General features: G+C 38.9%; 2 protein-coding genes across 2 annotated transcripts; one reads left to right on the top strand and one right to left on the bottom strand.

Annotated features, from left to right (window-relative positions):
- The first annotated feature begins 25 nt into the window (after positions 1–25).
- LOC103468789 (zinc-binding protein A33) lies at positions 26–5,715 on the top strand. Its single transcript, XM_008416095.3, has 6 exons — positions 26–2,782; positions 2,933–3,028; positions 3,116–3,346; positions 3,424–3,446; positions 3,524–3,642; positions 3,737–5,715. The coding sequence occupies exons 1-6, from the start codon at positions 2,396–2,398 to the stop codon at positions 4,273–4,275; spliced, it is 1,395 nt and encodes a 464-aa protein (XP_008414317.2). The 5' UTR covers positions 26–2,395; the 3' UTR covers positions 4,276–5,715.
- Positions 5,716–5,939: 224 nt separating this feature from the next.
- On the bottom strand, positions 5,940–7,331 carry LOC103468790 (G-protein coupled receptor 183-like). Its single transcript, XM_008416096.2, has one exon. It carries the CDS (start codon positions 7,214–7,216, stop codon positions 6,251–6,253), a length of 966 nt encoding a protein of 321 aa, XP_008414318.2. The 5' UTR covers positions 7,217–7,331; the 3' UTR covers positions 5,940–6,250.
- Positions 7,332–18,626: the final 11,295 nt, after the last annotated feature.

Raw genomic sequence — 18,626 nt, 5'->3', positions numbered from 1 at the left:
ATGGCAACCAAATACTGGAGGAGCCAAAACCCCGTGGAAATGGTGGATAGGATGCGAGGGGCTGCATCACTCCTCTAGATTCTCTCACGAACCGACTGACCCGCTGCAAAACACAGACATGCACACATTGGGCATGTGCTGAGACTGTGGGAGGCAGTTTGATCAGCTACTCGTTGGCATGAAATGAGATTAAATGTGTAAACATGAGTTTTATTTAGAACTTCATTGTATTTCAAAACCATCAAGACTTTTTTTTTTTTAGCTGGCGTACTGGAACCTTGGCAGGTTGGTGTGCACCGAAAAGGACCCAAGAATCAGCCGATATTATTAATGTAAAACATTTCTCTCGCTGGTTCCCTTCAGTCTTATCAAAACGGCACTTTAATTGCTGTTAATTGCCTCTAACTTTGCAACATTGATGTATTATATTCAAAAGTGCTTTTAGTGTAGCTTAAAACTTAAGTAGTGTTTTCAGCATTCATCAGCTCACATGGTGTTTAAAAGCAACACCGGGTACTGAATTGAAATTATTAAGCATTTCATATTCATAAAAAAGCACAACTATTTGAATGATATAATTAACAACATGTCTAACAATCTAAAATGACATGTTCACAGCCTAAAAATGGTCACCAAAACCTAAAAATACATCCTCTCTTCTAACAGACACTTTTAATCTGAATCCTCTCTGTCTTTAATCTAATTTTGGCTTCTACCGAGTTACAGGAGAGTGAAAAAGACTAAAGCTGGATAACATAAAGAAAGAATAATGTACAGCAGCTCTGAGATTTTGACAAATATTATTAAAATATAAATGTAAAATGTATAAAAATTAAACTAATATGCTTGGTGCTAAAAAATGTGCACAAAAACATAGCTCTAACAGAGCTGCCTAAGTTTACACACCTTAAGACATCTTGAAGCTGTTGTGATTTAAGTGATTGAACTCATTTATTTTCATTTTAGTTTCTGTGTTGATGATTTTCTTATGGTTCATTTATTTGCTTAGCTCTTGCCATTTTAGTGTATCCTTTGTGTTAGTTAATGTGCTTTACATTAGTGTTTCTTTCTATTTACTTCTTATGTTTGTTTCTGTGTTTTCCTTAAGTTTTCTCTGCTTCATTTTTCTTTCACTTCTCCCTTATTCTGACATTTTGATCCAAAACACATAACTGTCCATCCATCCATCCATCCATCCATCCATCCATCCATCCATCCATCCATCCATCCATCCATCCATCCATCCATCCATCCATCCATCCATCCATCCATCCATCCATCCATCCATCCATCCATCCATCCATCCATCCATCCATCCATCCTCTTTACACCCTGCCATGTCCCTTGTGGGGTCGGGAGGGTTGCTGGTACACATAACTGTCTACACCAAATTTGGAAAGAGGAAGACAGATTTTTTTGCTGTCAGTTACATAGTTAGCTTCATCTTAACTCAAAACCACAATAGTAAAGTCTTATCAAGATAAAATAAAAGTTTCAAAATGGGATGATAAGAGCACAGAGCTAAATCTGAGAGAAGATCTACAGGGTTGACTGAATAGAACTGTTTACAAGCAATGTTTTCACAATCTTTTGGACAAAACGTGCTACAATGGTTGACTCAAAGGTGTTTTAATAAAGTATTGGTTAAAGGTTGCAACCAGGAAAATGCAACTTAAAATTTTTTATTTAATATCAAAAGTTTTTCGGCAAATAAATAATTAAACTTGAATTATCCAGAAAGGTGGGAAAAGTTGTATTCATCTTGTTTTTTTAAACGCCACATAAACCTCGTATTTTGCCAATGATGTGAACATTTTTGGATTAAGATTTCAAACCAATTAATTTCCAAATTCACTTGCCAACATAATGAGGAAACAGTCTGAGCCTAAGTGATAGTTTGGCAACAAAGCTCCAGTCATTAAATTCACTCATAAAAATAGTTGAACTATTTTTATCTCACTTTCCTCTGCTCAGATGGCCATTTGCCATAGTAAATTGTTTAGAGCTCCTATTGTTTAAAGCAGCTTGTTGTTGTCCTGCTTTAAGCCGTCAACACAGATGTCACAACTGAAACGTTCAAATGTATGTCCTGAAAGATCACATTCCAGCCTTGTAGAGAGTTACCAACCAGTTTCAACTGGCCAATGAGGCTTTATTTCCTGTTTGCCAGCCATGCTACATTCGGGGCTTTCTCACACGGCTGCATGACTGATGTTACACCCACAGAAGCCAAGCACAGGAAAACCAGGAACATTTGCCTCTTCTCATCAAGAACAATAGATCAGCTTGCAGTTAACACACACTGAGACTTCAGGACGGCGTGTGTCGGAACCAACGCTAAAGAGCTTTGTTTTTTTATTAATACTGAGCGTTTGACATTTGTAAGGTAAGAATCATGTCTCTCCCAGAGGAGGATCTGACATGTCCAGTGTGCTGTGACATCTTCAGGGACCCTGTTCTGCTGTCGTGCAGCCACAGCTTCTGCAGGAGCTGTCTGAAGAAATGTTGGGACACAAGGACAAGGGAATGTCCAGTTTGCAGAAGGAAAGCGTCCAAATGCCCTCCTCTGTCCAACTTAGCCCTGAAGAACGTCTGCGAAGCTCTTCAGCAGGTGAGGAGGCAAAACTCTCTGGAGGAGCAGGGGAGGTGCAGCTTGCACGGGGAGAAGTTGAAGCTGTTTTGTCTGGCTGACGAACAGCCCATCTGTGTGGTGTGCCAGGCGTCCAAACTTCATAAAAATCACGACTGTTCCCCGGTTGAAGAGGCACTTCTGGATTGCAAGGTAAGGGGAATAAACAGCCTTTTTGAGAGCGGTTGACAGAATGCGGTTCTACTACTCCGCCTTGATTGTCAACCGTCGTGTGAGAGAAAGAGACGAGAGAGCAAAAACGCCCGAAGTGATGTCTGCTGATTGGATATGTTTGGCTTTCAGGACAAACTGGAGTTCACGCTGAAAAGTTTGGAAAGCAAACTGGAGTACCTCAAGAGAAAACACCAGACCTCTGCTGACATGTTGGCACATGTTAAGGTAATTCACGGTTAAACAAAAGCAACAGTTATTTCCATAAAGAAGACTGAAAACATTAAAACGTCTTCCTGATAATCTTCCTGACAGTATCAGACACTGACCACTCAAAAAAAGATAAAAAACCAGTTTGAGCAGCTACATCAAGCCCTTTGCGATGAAGAGTCGGTCCGCAGGGAAGCCGTGAAGAAGGAGGAAGAGGAGAAGACTGCATCGATCAAGAAAAAATTGAATGGACTTTCAGCAGAAATGCTTTCTGTCGCTGAGACCATCTCTACCATCAAAGCACAGTTCAAAGAAGATGATATGATTATATTAAAGGTACAAGCTGCACAATGCAGCAATACCGTTGACGATTAAAAACACACTTATCTTTAATGCTGTTTTTTTTCTTTCAGAATTTTAAAGCCACTCAGGAAAGGTAGGCTGCTAATATTTTAAAGCATTAATGTTATAAAATACACATATATTGTAATTATTACTCTGTTTTAATCACAGGGACAAAGATATGGAGAATGATTTAGATGACATGTCCAGTTTACTGCTAGATGCAGCAAAGCACCTCTCTAACCTGAAATACAGTGTCTGGGAGAAAATACTGGACAACATTGACTACAGTAAGTATATTTAACAACTTTATAACAGGCAAATTGTTCACCGCAAACCTGATTTGTAGGTGATCAATACTCTGGCTAATTTTCTGCTTTGTAGCCTCTATAACTTTAGACCCAAACACAGCGCACCCATGCCTCGTCCTATCCGAAGACCTCACTTCCCTCCATTACTCACAGCAGCCCAGCTGTTGCCCTGACAACCCTGAGCGCTTCCACGTGAGTGCAGAAGTGGTAGGAATGACCTCGCGCGGCTCAGGAAGCCACCACTGGGTTGTAGAAACAGGAAGTAATCAAGACTGGCTCCTGGGCGTGGCCTCATTGTCTGTGCCGAGGAACGCCGAGGTCGCAGCTCGGCCTGAAAATGGCTTTTGGACTTTGTGCTTCCGGGACGGAAAGCTCAGAGCAATGAGCTCGCCGCCCACCCTGCTGACTGTTACAACTAGGCCCGAACAGGTCAAAGTTCAGCTGGATCACAGCAAGGGAACAGTGTCATTTTTTGACCATACGGACAATTCGCTCCTGTATGCTTTCATGCAGACATTCACAGAGCCTTTATTGCCGTATTTTTATACACAGAGTAGTCACCCTCTGAGAATAATGCCAGAGAAGGTGCTTATCACAGTGCTGCGCCAGTAAGTAGGTTTTCTTTCTTCTTCTCTTTTTAGTTTTCCTGTTCTCCCAAAACAATGTTCCTAAAGGTCTGCCTTCATTTTACACATTTCTGGACACAAATCCTCATGTTTGAGCACAGAAAATTCCAGCTTTTAGTTCAAACCAACTCCATCCTCTCAAAACCAAGTAATCTTACTGAAACACTAAGCTTTGCTTTTAGGCATTACATAAAAGACTCCCCTCCCCAAATTGAAAACAAGCAGCATTTTGTAAAAGTATTCACATTTCTTCAGCTTTTTACACATTTTGCCATGCTAATAAAGCAAACATTATAGTATTTTATTGGGATTTTAAGTGGTTCTATAATTCATTATTAAAAACTGAAGAGTGTGGCATGCATTTATATTCATTATGCTGTAAAACCACGTTTTGCTGCAGTAACAGGTGCTGGAACTCAAACCTTCATGACATATGTTTGGTTTTCTAACCAGATTCCTCAGTTTTGAGTTGGAACAAATTTAGATAACACTTCTGTTATCTAAATTTGTGGACTTTGTTAAGCTTTTTAAATAGCAACTAAAATCTCACCTTTCTACAAATGCTCCTGCAACACTTAGTGTTATGAAAACATTTTTTTACTTACTTTACTTTTACTTACTTACATAAAATGAAATGAAAGATATTTACCACGTTTGAGGTTCTAACCTGACGAAATGTGAATTTCTGTTATTGGCTATGAAAAACACGTGACCTTTAAAAAACTATGAACCCTGGTTATTCTTCTTAATGAATGTTAGAATTGGATTTTCAGTGGTTTCTACTTTTGTTGCTCCATTGTAATAACTGCGGAAGCTGCAATGTGGTAAACACTGTACCAGTTTGTACTAAATGGACACTGAAAGGGCTGTATGAATAGATTTGTGTTTAGGTCATGAGTTTATGTCTTGTGCATCCAAAGCAATAAGTGGAACTTTAGATTTAAAATAAATTATTTTATATAAGAACTTAGTGTTTTTATAATTGTCAGTGATGGTCTTTAAAAAACAAAACTAAAGCTAGTTTTAGATGTTTTGCAAAATTCGGACTAGGACCAAAATAGGGCTTTTGGTCATTAGTTGGCTAAATAAGTGTTTCTTTTTTCTCTTTAAATAAAACAATCTGTACAAATTTCCTTCTTCTCGATCTTTTTTTAAGGTCCATGTAGCATTTAGCTGCCCCAAGATCAAAAATTATTATTTGGCTCCTGATTTAGTTCTAGGAGGAACACAAGCTGAGCCAAATATTAAAATGTGTGAACAGTGTCAATATATGTAATATGTTATTTAGAAAATCGGCCAGAGGTTTATTCATTTTTTGCTCATAGGAGAGTAATAGAAAAAATACTGTGATGTATTTTCGCCCTCTGTGTAATTTTGTTGCTGCCTTGTTGTGTTTGTCATCAGTAGTAAAGATTCTTTGTGAAGATCTTGGCTGATTTCTCCTATTTTTTCTTGTGAGATGTACATGTTTGGGATTAGCTCAGTAAATATGATGAATATAAAGCCAAATTTACATATAAAACAAACAAACAAACAAAATAAAAAACACAAAAGTGTTTAATTTTTGTTCAGGTGACTGACATCTACTGACCAAAACATATTGTTGTTGCACAAAACACAATGGCATAGGAAAGGAAAATTTGACAAAACTTCATATTTTAAATGACATCATTTATTTTTTATGGCTTATATTTATACACAAGAGGGCGCCAAACCCAAACAATTGACTTGTGAGTAAAAGTTATTACATGCCAGTACATTTCAGGTTATAATGAAGTTGTTACAACATGGACAAACTTATATTACTATATCATGACATGTTTTCTCAAAACTGCTTTTATTTACTTGGCGTGAAAATAAAATTAGATCTAAACATATTTCTAGAGGGAAAAAAAACTCCTTCAGTCTATTTCATTATATTATATTTTGTCTTCATAGTGTGATAATATAGTCTTACAAATCTAAGCTGATGGTTTTTGTGCAGATATATTTTTATTTTTTTCTGTGGTGATGCAGGAAGTGAACTTCTTAATGCAAGCATCTGGAAGGAAAGGAACCTTCTCCAGACGGGACAAGTAGACAAGTGGTTGGATAGTGCTGCTAATGTTTAGAAAAGCGAAGCCAACGGGCTGCACATAGCAACGAAACACTTCGGGGGTGTAATGATCTTCAAATGGAAACAGTGCAACAAGGGGCAAATAGTTGAAAACAATGATACGGAGGATGGAGAGCACCATGTTGAAAGCCTTCTTCTTCATGGGATGCATGTCATCTTTCCCGGCGCCACGAGATTTCTTCAGGACCCATAAGATGCTGGCATTACAGACCACCATCCAGGTAAAGGTTGCAAGGACCTCGCCAGTGAACACCTTCTCGAAGTTGGGAAAACCGCCCACCATCTTGGCTGCAGAGTAGGCAAAGGTGAGGCAGAGCACCAGCAGTGTGAGGCTTAATCTGTATTTGATGGGCTTCAGCTGCCCAAACGTGATCGGAAAGAGCACTGCCACAAATCGATCCAGGCAGATGCAAGAAAGAAACAGTGGGCCGCTGGTGTCTTTTACGCCGAAGGAAAACTTAACGGCCGACCAGACCTCTTTGCTATGCCAGATGTAAAGATTTAAAAAGTTGAGGGGGGTCATGGTGCCAAAGTAGGCATCCATGAAGGCCAAGCAGCCCAGGAACAGGTCCGAAGTGGACGGTTCTTTGCGATTGCGGATAAGAATTGTAATGACAAGCAAGTTGGCAGGTATTCCCACGATTACATTGACGATTTGTAAGGTAAGATCAAACAGAACTCCCTCAAAGTACCTCTCGCAGCCATCGAATACGCTGAAATGTTTAACAGTGCCGTTGACATTAACTGTGGTGTTGCGAGGGACTTGTGCAGAAACAGAGGTTGAGTTAAGTGGCAAGAAGTATCTGTCCATGTTGACCAGCAAAAGCAGTGACTCTGAAAGAGAGAATGGAACAAAAGTCGTGGTTGTTATCCAACTTATACAACATCACCGAGAAAGGATTTTTCCGTTAAAGCCCAGAGTTATCTCAAAGATTCTTTTAATTCTCTTAGCCTTTTCCCAACTGAGCAAAACTCCAAACTGTCACATCAGACATGCTTGTTCTTTATTAGTCCCCTTGGGTTGTGATCTCTGAGCAGTCGAGTCTCAGCAGGAACAAAGTGGCTGCAGAGGCAGCTGTTAGACAGTAAAAACATGTTACAAACACCAACAGGACCTCTCCTCAGGCTGTTATTTTGTTATTGTGTCTGTGTGGGCTCTCCTCCGGGAAACACGACTCCCTGAACGAGAAGATGTCTGAGACACTTCAGAGACTCCTTCCGCCATCCTTTCGTAGGAGAATAAAAGAGCATCAACTCTCGGTTTTAAACAGCAAAGGTCATACTTTGCGCGCCGACAATAAATGATCGTAGATGTTCTAGAGCTTTTTAAAGGTCAGTCGCCACATGCGATTGTTTCTAAAGCTATTTATGAACAAAGAATGCTAAAATGGGAAATAAATTTAATACATTTGAATGATGAAAAGCTGATTTAATATACGAGGGTCACATAGGTTTTGGCTGCAATCTCTGTATATCTTCCTGGAAGTAGGAACACAATCTTCTCTGCAGATTGTCTTTAAAGGTTGAAAACTGTTTGCTGCAGCTCTGATTATTGCTTTGCACACAATCTGAAACTTAAACACTCTCTTAAAGTCATTACACCTGAGCTGCCTCCAGCCATGGACTACTGAGACCACTGCCTGTGATTATTCCTTGCCATCAGGGGGTCTGATCTGCTTTATTGTGGACCTTTTTTAGCCTCAACCCCCCTGAGAATGGTGTTTCCAAACTCCCTCTGCTACAGGCCTCACCTCAGGCCGGTCACACTCCGGTGGGATTAATCACACCTGCAGAGGACTGAAGTTTTTAACCAATAAGCTTTTCCTTCGAGATTACAGACAAAGTCGATTGTTTTTTTGATGTTTTTTTTTCGTCAAGCACATCTTTTGACAGTGAAATAAACGAAAGCACACTCTAAAAGATTGGCTCTTTGTTCGTCTACAGCATGAGGAAATGAGCAATTTTGAAGTTGTTGAAAAATCCATCTGCATATGATTTAATCGATTCAAGTTGTAAAAGTAAACTTTAAAAACATAAAATATGTTTGTAACTGAAAAGTTTTCTGCCATAAAAAAACAAATCATTTTAAATAACCATCCATTGTCTGTACCTCTTAGGCGAGAGGCAAGGTACGCCCTGAACAGGTTGCCAGTTAAACAATTTAAAATAATATTAATTAATTATACCATAATATGTATTTGAACATGCTTTATTTTCACTGCCATGTGCTAAATTAACGATGTTGCCTTTATACCTTTAAAATCACAATAAGCATCAACTTTCAAACACTTTGTCTTGATACTGAAACTAACAGTCCCTTATATAGATGGTGAACAAAAGTTGAAATCCACTTGAAAGTAAAAAAGAAAAATGCAATAGTCTCCTTTTGTAAGGAAGACCTACAAGCTTTACTCATCTTCCATTTTTCCAGCAGATAATGAAAATAAAATACTTTACTGATCCCAAAGGAATATTAAATGATAAATGTACTTTTTTCTCATAAATTCTAGTAAATAAAGTCAAGCTTTAACGACTTGAATAAATCAATTCTCAAACTCAGTTTTAGTTTACTTGCTCAGACACTTTTCATGACACAACCATCAAAAAAATACGTAATTGTTGGACTTCAGAGTTTATACTCACCAGCTTGGTATGTTCTTCTATCTTGAGCCCTACGATTAATGCAGGGTGTTGTCCAAAGGCGCTCATATATCTGTTGTCTGGTGTGTCATCAGTTTGACGCCAACCAGTGAGGGAGGAACATTTAGATTTCAAGAGAAAATATGGACCTCTTCAGCTGAGTGCTTTCGATTTTTTCATGTGGGAAGGTTCTTTGTGTGTCAAATGATTGCTATCATTTACACTCGTGTGACAAATTTATCTACAGGGCAGATGTTGGCAGTGTCTCTGTCTTGATTTAAATTTTCAAACATTTTCTGCTAATTTCATCCAGGCATTTGCTGTGCAACGCATGCTTCTGCGTCCTCCCTTCATATTTGAATATTTAGCATATGGACTTTGAAAAGATCAGCCCTCCAGATTTCACAGACGAGAATCTGTTTGTTCTTACCCCTCTATTACCAGAGACATTTAGTTAAAAGGCACAGATGGTTTCAGAACATCTCCACGTCCCGGTCATGCATCCAAAAGAGGACGCGGAGCCTTAAAAAACAGGTCACGAAGGCCGTCTCTGCAGTGACGATTAAGGGGACGGGAAAAAGAGAAATTGGAGATTTGTGTGTCAGCGGGTATTAGAAGTGATCGTTTCTGAGAATGGCTAATTGCATTTGAGGCGCTGTGTAGGTAAGCAGGACCCAATGTTCTGTTCCCATGTGGGGAGATGAGACAAAACCCACGACGGTTGTTGCACTAATGTGTAAATCACACCAGAGAGATGTACAGAAACCAGTGTGAATTGGTTGCATTGGCTCTGTTGTGCCTGAGGGGGCAGTAGTGTACTGTATTTCACATGGATTTTATAATAGTTAAATCACTTCTAAAAGGACATTTTTACAATTTTTTTTATGTGATATGTGATGCATATAATCTACAAATGGTCTTGGATTTAGATTTTGTCATCTGGCTCCTCCTTTTCCATTAAAAAAATAAGGAAAACAAAGAAACATGTAGTTCCGAACTGTCAAACCAACCACAATTTTTTTGTCAAAGCTTGTCAAATAATACACCCTGTCTTCATTCTGTCCTCTTGTTTTTATTCTACAATAAGTGCATTCTAAAACAATTCCCTTCAGTTTCCTTCTGCTTTTTTTTTTGCATCCATCTGTCTTCTCTCCAATTTAAATATTTACCCCATATTCTTCTGGCCTCCCCCTCAACATAAATGCTGCCTAGCTGGTATCAATAACACTTTGAAGTTATGTAATTATTAAATAAAAACCTTAAAACATTAATAAAGTGCCCAGCACTCTGCAAGTTGTTGAGCCATATCTTATGCAAATAAAAAGTCACATGTTTATCTCACCCTTGTCTCAGATGCATAAATGTTTTCATTAATTCTGCAAGGCGACATTGCGTGTTATAAAACAGAATCAAACTTTTGCGTGTATTTCTCTTTGGGCTGTCCAGATGCCAATGCCAAAATTATATTACAAGTTGTTAGTGACAGCGCGCAGAAACCACCCACACACAGCGGAAAGCCACACAGAATGAGAAAATATAGGTTAATTTAATCTATTATAATGTGTCTAAAGCTGCAAACATGTTGAAAAATGTGCAAGCTGTGCAATTTCAATTATCACCCAGATGACTGATTGAATTCCAGTTTGTCTGCTGTGGACAAACATTGGGCACAAACACTTGAGACAGTTTGCAGCAGAGATTAGCTTCCAGCCCTGTCAGAATGAAAGACACACAGCTTCACCCACCCACTTGTGTGTTTGCATTCAGATGTGACGTTAACACTACTGACAAAACAGGAGAACAAGGTGCAACAGTACCTTAGCACAAAACCTGGAATTAGGATAAAAATCTTTTTTTTTTAAACAACACATGCATGTACGATGGTTTCAGTGCTTTATTAATAAAACCGATTCACTTTCTCTCTACCAGTAAGTTGTCTGGTAAGGATCCTGCCGACTGCTTTTCTGCTCATCTCTGGAGCATCCGTGTGTTGACAAATGTTTATTGAGATCACATGGCGAGAGAAATTAAAAGCAGATGGACATAAACGGAGCGGTAGACGTTGTTAAATAATCTCATACTGCTGTAAACACATTTCTGTGAGGAATTCTCCAGCGGTTTTCAGCTTTGGAACTTGGAGGATATTTGCCTCCGGAGGAAAGCTTACGTGCAAAAAGGAAGGTTGATAGGAAGGCAGCAAATATTAGAAAAAGGAAAGGTACAAACCTCTCTAACCATCTGGTTTCACCATCATCCGATCAAATAATCCTGCCAATGCAGAAAAGCATAAAGCACATGAAGAAGGAGAGAATGAGATGCGGGGAAATGGCATCATTAGTCTGTGTTTTGTTCATGACATTTGATGACACACGATAGCTTTGGGGAAATACTTATCAATTTGTATTTGCATCACATTTTTATCCCAATAACTTTGCAGAAATTGTTTATGTTCTGCCATTAGTGCAAAAGTCATCATTTAAAGAATAAATTTTGTAAGATGTGCAACAATAACAATTGAAACTAAGCTAATGCTTCGCTGTAAAACAAACAAAAAAAAAAATATGGGACACGGGGTTGAGCTCCCACTTCACTAATTATTACAATTATGCCATTTTAAGTGTGCGGTAATCACCATAATTATGGTTTGCCTGTCTCGAGGCGATTAAACAAACAAGTTTTGCTTCTTAATGAAGTTAATTATGCAATGAAGCAACACGATGCCATGAAGCATTTGCATGTTTTTCAATGCATGCAAGCCACAGTGACAGGATGAGTCTCTTTATCTGATTCAGTATCTGCATGAATACCGAGTGTTTGAAAGTGATAAAAAAAACAACCAAAATCAAGCTGCCTGAATTTTGACATTGACGTATGAAGAGGCACGACTTTCATAAAAATAACGGTGCAGGCAGCTCTGCCTCGGCTTTATTTGGTTTGTGCTGTCTGTAATGTGCAGGTGATCTGGAGAAAATATATAAGTTCAGCAGGCAAATCAGGTTTCTGCCAATACCTGGTATCTCTGTTTCAACTCAAGTTAGAGGAATTGGATATTTAACCCAAAATTCGCCGACTTTGGTTTCTCCTGAATGACAGCACTGACTAGTAAGGGTTTGTATAAGAAAAATCTTGAGACTTAAAGTTTACAAGGGCTTTTAAATTTTTTTTTCTTTTTCTCCTTTTCACCTTCTCCGTCATCGGCTGAATTAAGGTATCCATAATGGAAAACCATTATTAAAAGGGGACAATTTTCAGACACCAATAAATTTGTTTTGTATTCTTACAACTAAAACCATCTTTATTCAGCAGAAGTCATTTTTAGGCAATGTTATTAAGAACGTTTTTCAATCAGGTTTTAAAGCACTGAAAGCACTAAAGCCTCTGGACTGAAGCATTTTAAATTATCTGTGGCCTTTTTACGCTGGCAAATTTGTCTATGTTAGTGCTTTTAGACACCACAGGTGCTTTTGACATGGAAGCTCACAGCTTTCTTTAGTCAAGTCTGTTGTTGGGATTTATCAAACTGCATTGCAATGTCTTAGATCTTATTTGGGAGACAGAACTTTGATGGTGATTAATTTCCTTTTAATGATTGTTTTAATATAATTTCTCATACTTTTCACAATTTTTTGAATCCTGTTCATCATCACTATCAGCCAAAAGCCCAAAACAAAACTAATTTGAATATTAATACTTCTTACTGCTGACATTTCAACATTGCAATGCATTTTCCCTATGCTTGTATCTATTTTTAGCTATTAATTTGGGATGCCAGATAAAAAAAAGTTGAACAGTAATTGAACATATAAAATTGTATTTGAATATTTTCTGAACAAATTCCCAAAACTAAAAAACCCCAACAGATATGAAAGTAGTGGGTATCTGACAGTTTTTGGCATCCATCTATTGCAGTGTTTCTCAGTGCTGCCCTGCATGTTTATGGTGTTTCCCTTCTGCCCCCCACCTGACCTGAATAAGTGTGTGATTAACAGGCCTCTTCAGCACTTGATGGCATGCAGAGGAGGCCGTGCAATCATTTGAATCAGGTGTGCTGGAACAGAAGCACATCTAAAATATGCAAGGCCCTGAGGACCAGGATTGAGAAACACTGCTCTATTGAAAGCTATGAGCACTTTAGACTCCGCTGTTGATATTTTGCTTCCTATCTGTGGCTTGCTTTGTCAAAGTGAAGTGAGGAAAAATAGATTTGAAACAAAACTCCTCCTGCTTGTTTCCCTAACTTGACAGAAATCCAAATCTAAACAAACATATTCGTCACCAAATACACTAGAAATCATCTCTCCTTGGAATAAGCTGGGGTGCATGGAGCTTTTCTGCTTCTGGACGCAAATCTGAGTTTGATTTGAACTTATCACTGCCCTTCATAGCAACAGAGGTTTTAATTATGGGTGGGCAGGACATTTGGCGTGGCCCAAGTGGGAGTAAAAGAGAGTGCCAATAGTTGTGGGAATGAAGAGATAACACTGTGGGTCAGATGGCTATTTTTACACTCGGGGCCAGGGTCCAACTCTGTGACACAAGCTTCTGGGGTCTATTGTGCCTCCGTAGTTCACAGGAATAAACACCTGCTGCTGTTCTCAGAGTAATTATACACACTCTGCAAGAGCTTCCTAAGAGCATGCAGAATGCCAAACACCAAGAAAATGTCTCCTAATGCCTTATATAGGTAATAGGCCGCTTGTTTACATGAGTAGAAAATGTTCTTTATCCTGCATTATAATAAGTACAATACATAAAGCCTGAATGTGACATGAGCAAACAAGGTGAAGTCAAACTACGTTCTCAGTCAGATTTATTAAGAAGCCCCCACACAGTAACAAGAATAGGATTACTGAGAATCCAAGAGATAATTACTTGGAATCGAGAAGATTGATCACTACTTATTAATATTAAAATGAGAAAGCAAAGATTTAAAGCCAGCAGGGCTAAATCCTTTGCATGAACCAGCATTGAAAACAAAAAACAAACTTTAGCCCTAAAATAAGGAACATTTTTATAGCCAGGAACAAAAAACCCCATTGAGCTTTGTTTCTGCCTTTATTGAATCCACTAACAATATTTTTTAAACTATAAAGCATTTAATAATCTCAACAAGATTTTGATCCGATGCATGTAGCTAAATGAACATGAATGTTGTTTACCAGACACAAAACAAATCTTCCTCCATTTTCTTTTGCCCAGGTCTAAATCCTATAGAAAACTATAATCTCTTAACATGAGATTGTTTCCCCACTCAAAAAATCCACTCGAATTGACACTATTTTTCAAAAATATTCTTATGCAGAAAGATTATATTAATTCTTAAAAATGTTTTTTAAGCAGCTTTTACACCCAGTGCTAAAAAAAATGTAGCTGATACTGTGCAGCAAAAAAATTTATCTGACGCTTCATCATATCTTAATTTAAAGATTTTCTCTCAAACATAAAACAATTCATGTATAATAATATTTAAACATTACGTATAGCGTTACATTTATCGATTTATGATTTTGAGACATGAAGCAAGAATGCAGAAAACATTGCACTGTTTCATAAGTTGCTCATGTTGCCACTGAACATTTGCATTAAGCCTCTCCATCAATCACGAAAGCTCTTTCACATTTCCGAGATGCGGGGTTTTAATTTGACCTCACGGAGGGAAACTTGACTTGTGATAACATTATTCTACGAAGACGACTCTCCAGGGAGAATCACTCTCCTGCCAGCCGGCTGTCAGGGGCGGCAAGGCGAGAAGCACAGCTGATAGCCCGTCAACATGACCGTACATCTATCAGCTCCTTTCTGATACACCCTGACAGCGTCACTGACGGGGATTTGGCCGGAGAACACTCAGGGGGGAGGTGGGGAATCACATGAGAGCACAGAAATACTTCAATGGAAACACACGGAGTGTTTTGTGCTCCATGTCGCCTTGTTAGGGAATTCAACCCTCGCTGCTAAGAAAGAAACACATCTGTTTTCTGACTACATCTCAGAAGCTTTTATGTCACTCCTGAAGTCAGACTGGGTTAAACTGTTTAAAGATCCATGCGGGAGATTTTTCCCTCAGTCGGCTTCTGAATGAGGTATTTACACCGAGTGACAAGCAGATCTGACACACTCAAACCCAGTCACCTACAAAAACAAGACATTTTGTTTTTACTGTAACACTCAAACGCCTCGTTTCTTGTGAAGCAGCTCAGGACGGTTCTCTGTGTTTACGGTAAAATCGACATGTGAGAAATGCAAATTGGGAGCCACAGCTAAAACCAACGTCTTTTGAAAGCGTCTAATTCCCTTCCAAGCTATGAGAGAACGTTTATGTGTTGCAGCGCCATGAACTCATGTTGCCATGGGGAAAATAAGGCCTGATCAAATGCCAGCGCCATGGCCAGACTCAAAGAGCATGTTCAGAATCGAGGGGGGGGGGTGAAAAAAAACAGACCTTTCTCTGAGGGGACTGGCAGACCTGAGGCCAGAATACATCTAACCCTGACACACACAAAGCACTCTCATCTGTCCATTAGTTCTTCCAGTTTCTTTCTTTCTGGATGCTTTTTTCACCTCGGCGTTGACTAAAATTTTCCCAACTCTGCGGATGAAGTAATCAACTGGCTGCGAGAGCATCTGAAAGTAAATTTGTCTTGACAGCGGTGGAGAAATTTGAATGAGGTGTAAGCAAACACTGTGAATTAATTTTTTGTTTTCAAGTGGCAGCGTGAAGTGCGGCGTCTGGGATCTGCTAGCAGTTGCTGTTGCCACTTGAAACCATGAAGACGACCGGCTAAACGTGTTCATGCTTTTACAGAAGGGCAATCTCTCGCTTTAAATGCAGATTTTTTGAAACATTTACAGTAACTATTTTGAATGCAGAGTAAATTTAGACCACATCCCGATGAGACCAATGGGATTAGAAATAGAAAAATTGGGAAGTGAGAATAGCTTTATTTATATTTTTCTAAATGTTACCAGTTAACTTTCTGATATTATCTATTCTAACCAGTAAATAAAATCCTAAACCAATTCTCAGACAAGGGCATCTCAATTAATTAGAATATGACTGAAAAGTTAATTAATATGACCAATTCAGCTCAAAAGGTGAAACTTGATTGATTTTTGTAATATCTAAAGCATTTATTACTGCTAAATTTGATAACTGGTAAAAACTTTTGTGCCTCAGAAATGTAAAATATTCCATATGAGCAACAACAACAAATTACCACAGAAATGTCATTGTGCTGTAAAGTTCAGCATGTATCTGCCTAATACTTAGCCACCGCTCCTTTCGCTTAAATGACTTCATCAGTGCAGAGCAGAATGAAGAGGATCATCCTGTGGCTCAGTGGTGTGTTTTAAGCAGGTTGCTGTAAGAAAAGCTTTCAGTTCGGCTGGACTATTTGATCTGGCGTCTCTCGTCTCCCTCTTGGCAATCCTCCATACATTTTCTATGGAGCTTAAATTAGGAGAGATTGCACACAGTGATATCATGGTCACTAAACCAGGTGTTAGTACTTTTGGCGGTCTGAGGGGTTGCCAAGTCCTGCTGGGTTTACATAAAGCTTTCTTGCTAGACAGCTGTGCTGACTTTGGACTTGATAAAACATGGTGGACCAACAACAGCAGTCATAGCCACAAAAATCATCACTGACAGTAAAAGCTGCGACTTGGATTTTGTGCCTCTTTGCTATTCCTCCAGATTCTGGAACTTAAACTTTTAAAATAAAAATGAACTAAGAATCTATGTTGATTTAAAAGAAGTCCAGTCTTTTTTCTCTATAGTCCAGGTAAGATGAGTCTGATATTGTCTCTGGATTGGGAGTGGTTGTCTGGATACAATACTTACTTATAATAATGTATTGGCTCTTACACACTTTTTCCTTCCATTGAACTTTCCTTTATTGTACTTTTTTTTTAGCAATGATCTTTTGTGGCTTCCTCATCCATGTGAACAACAGGTGTTTTGTGAGAATTTTTACCTCTTTTAGGCTAAATATTCTTACAACACCTAATATAAAAATCATTCCTCTTGCATTTGGTTGATACAATATTAAGTTTTTGCTTCAGTCAGAAATTCTACAGCATCCAATGTCTTTTTCTTTTTTGTAACTCGATGAACTCCGTTAAGGAATGAAAAAAAAAAACATTTTAAAATTGATCAGAGTACAGATAATCTACACTACGCAAGATGTGATCAGGAAAGCGAGACGCTTTGATACGCATAGTCACGCAGCTCTTATAAAAGGTTCAATCTGCTGCTGAAGACCTCACATACTCTGCCTCAGGGCGGCGAGAGGCTGAGAAGTGGAGGAAGGGCTGCACCTGATGAAAATGCGTTTCAGCATTTCGCTGTGGAAGTAAGGATGCCTGACTATTAGACCGTAGTGCTGTGTGTGACCACGGCCCGCAGGAGCTCGGAGTGGTTCTTGCATCACCGCTCAGTCACGAGTTATCCTTGTTCATCTTTTGTTTCGCATGGAGAGGGCAAAAGTCACAAACAGGAGCTGCTGCTGGCCAGTTTGTAACCCGGCTCAAAGCTCAGCATCTTCGGCAGCAGCAGCTGTTGCAGCGTGCGACTGATAAAAATATGAGTACGTGGAGCTATTTGACCTGCTGACCCCATCTGCTGCCACTGGTTCCTTCAATAGAAGCACTGCAAGCAAAAATGAATGATTGTTACACATTTGAAAAGAAAGAGGACATGTACGATTATCAAAACAATTTGTATTTAAGAGGAAAGGTAAGATTAATACGTGCGAAAGTAAGTTAAAACGTGCTGTGTTTCAGTATATTTTTCACAGAGAATACATTGCTTCAGCTGTACGCAGCTTATTGACACAGAAGGTCCTTGAACTCTATTTATGGGCAAAGTTCACAGTATGTAGTTTGTTCAGTAGTGTGTTTTGCAAGAAAAACTGTTTTGCTGAAACAGTCCCCACCACTATCAGAAGAAGTCTGCTGCTAGGAGGTGATTTCTTTGCAAAAAGGTGTGACGACCGGTGATGAAGGCGATTGATTGAAGTTGATAAAATGCAAGAGAAACACGTTTTGTAGTCTAGTGTCATTCAACATGATTTTCTCGAGGATTTAAAACAATGCGGACAGCGCGCGGTGCTCGTGGAAAGCATTTATCGCTGCACACTCTACAAAACTGTCCACCAGATGATTGATTAGCTGCCCAAAAAGAGCTAGTGTGAGAGGAAGAATCCTCAAAGTGAACATACATCATTTCAGCTTGGCGTCTCCACGGTGATCACATCAAATTTAAATTTTATTTAGAGTAAAGAGACCGCCGGAGAGAAACACACAAGAAATAACAGGCTCAGGTCTGCTTAGCAAGACAATTTACAGAAAGAAACTCAGAAAGTTTAGAGAAATTACAGCTGAGAGGAGAGCAGAGTGTTGAATATTGGTCATTTTTCAAGCAGTCATCGTCTTCTTAACTTCACTTGAAACAATCCCTGCGATGTCATCATTGTTTAAGGAATATTACCTGCTTTAATGTTTTTGGAGTTTTATACGTGTTCATTTTTGGAATTATTTTTAAATTCTGATTTTAACTTTTTGAGATCTTCATGGTCAAACTC

This window comes from Poecilia reticulata, chromosome 8, assembly GCF_904066995.2.
Source record: "Poecilia reticulata chromosome 8, P_reticulata-male-v2, whole genome shotgun sequence".
Classification (NCBI taxonomy): Eukaryota; Metazoa; Chordata; class Actinopteri; order Cyprinodontiformes; family Poeciliidae; genus Poecilia; species Poecilia reticulata.
Note: the sequence above shows the minus strand (reverse complement) of the source record. Positions and strands in the feature narration are given on the sequence as shown.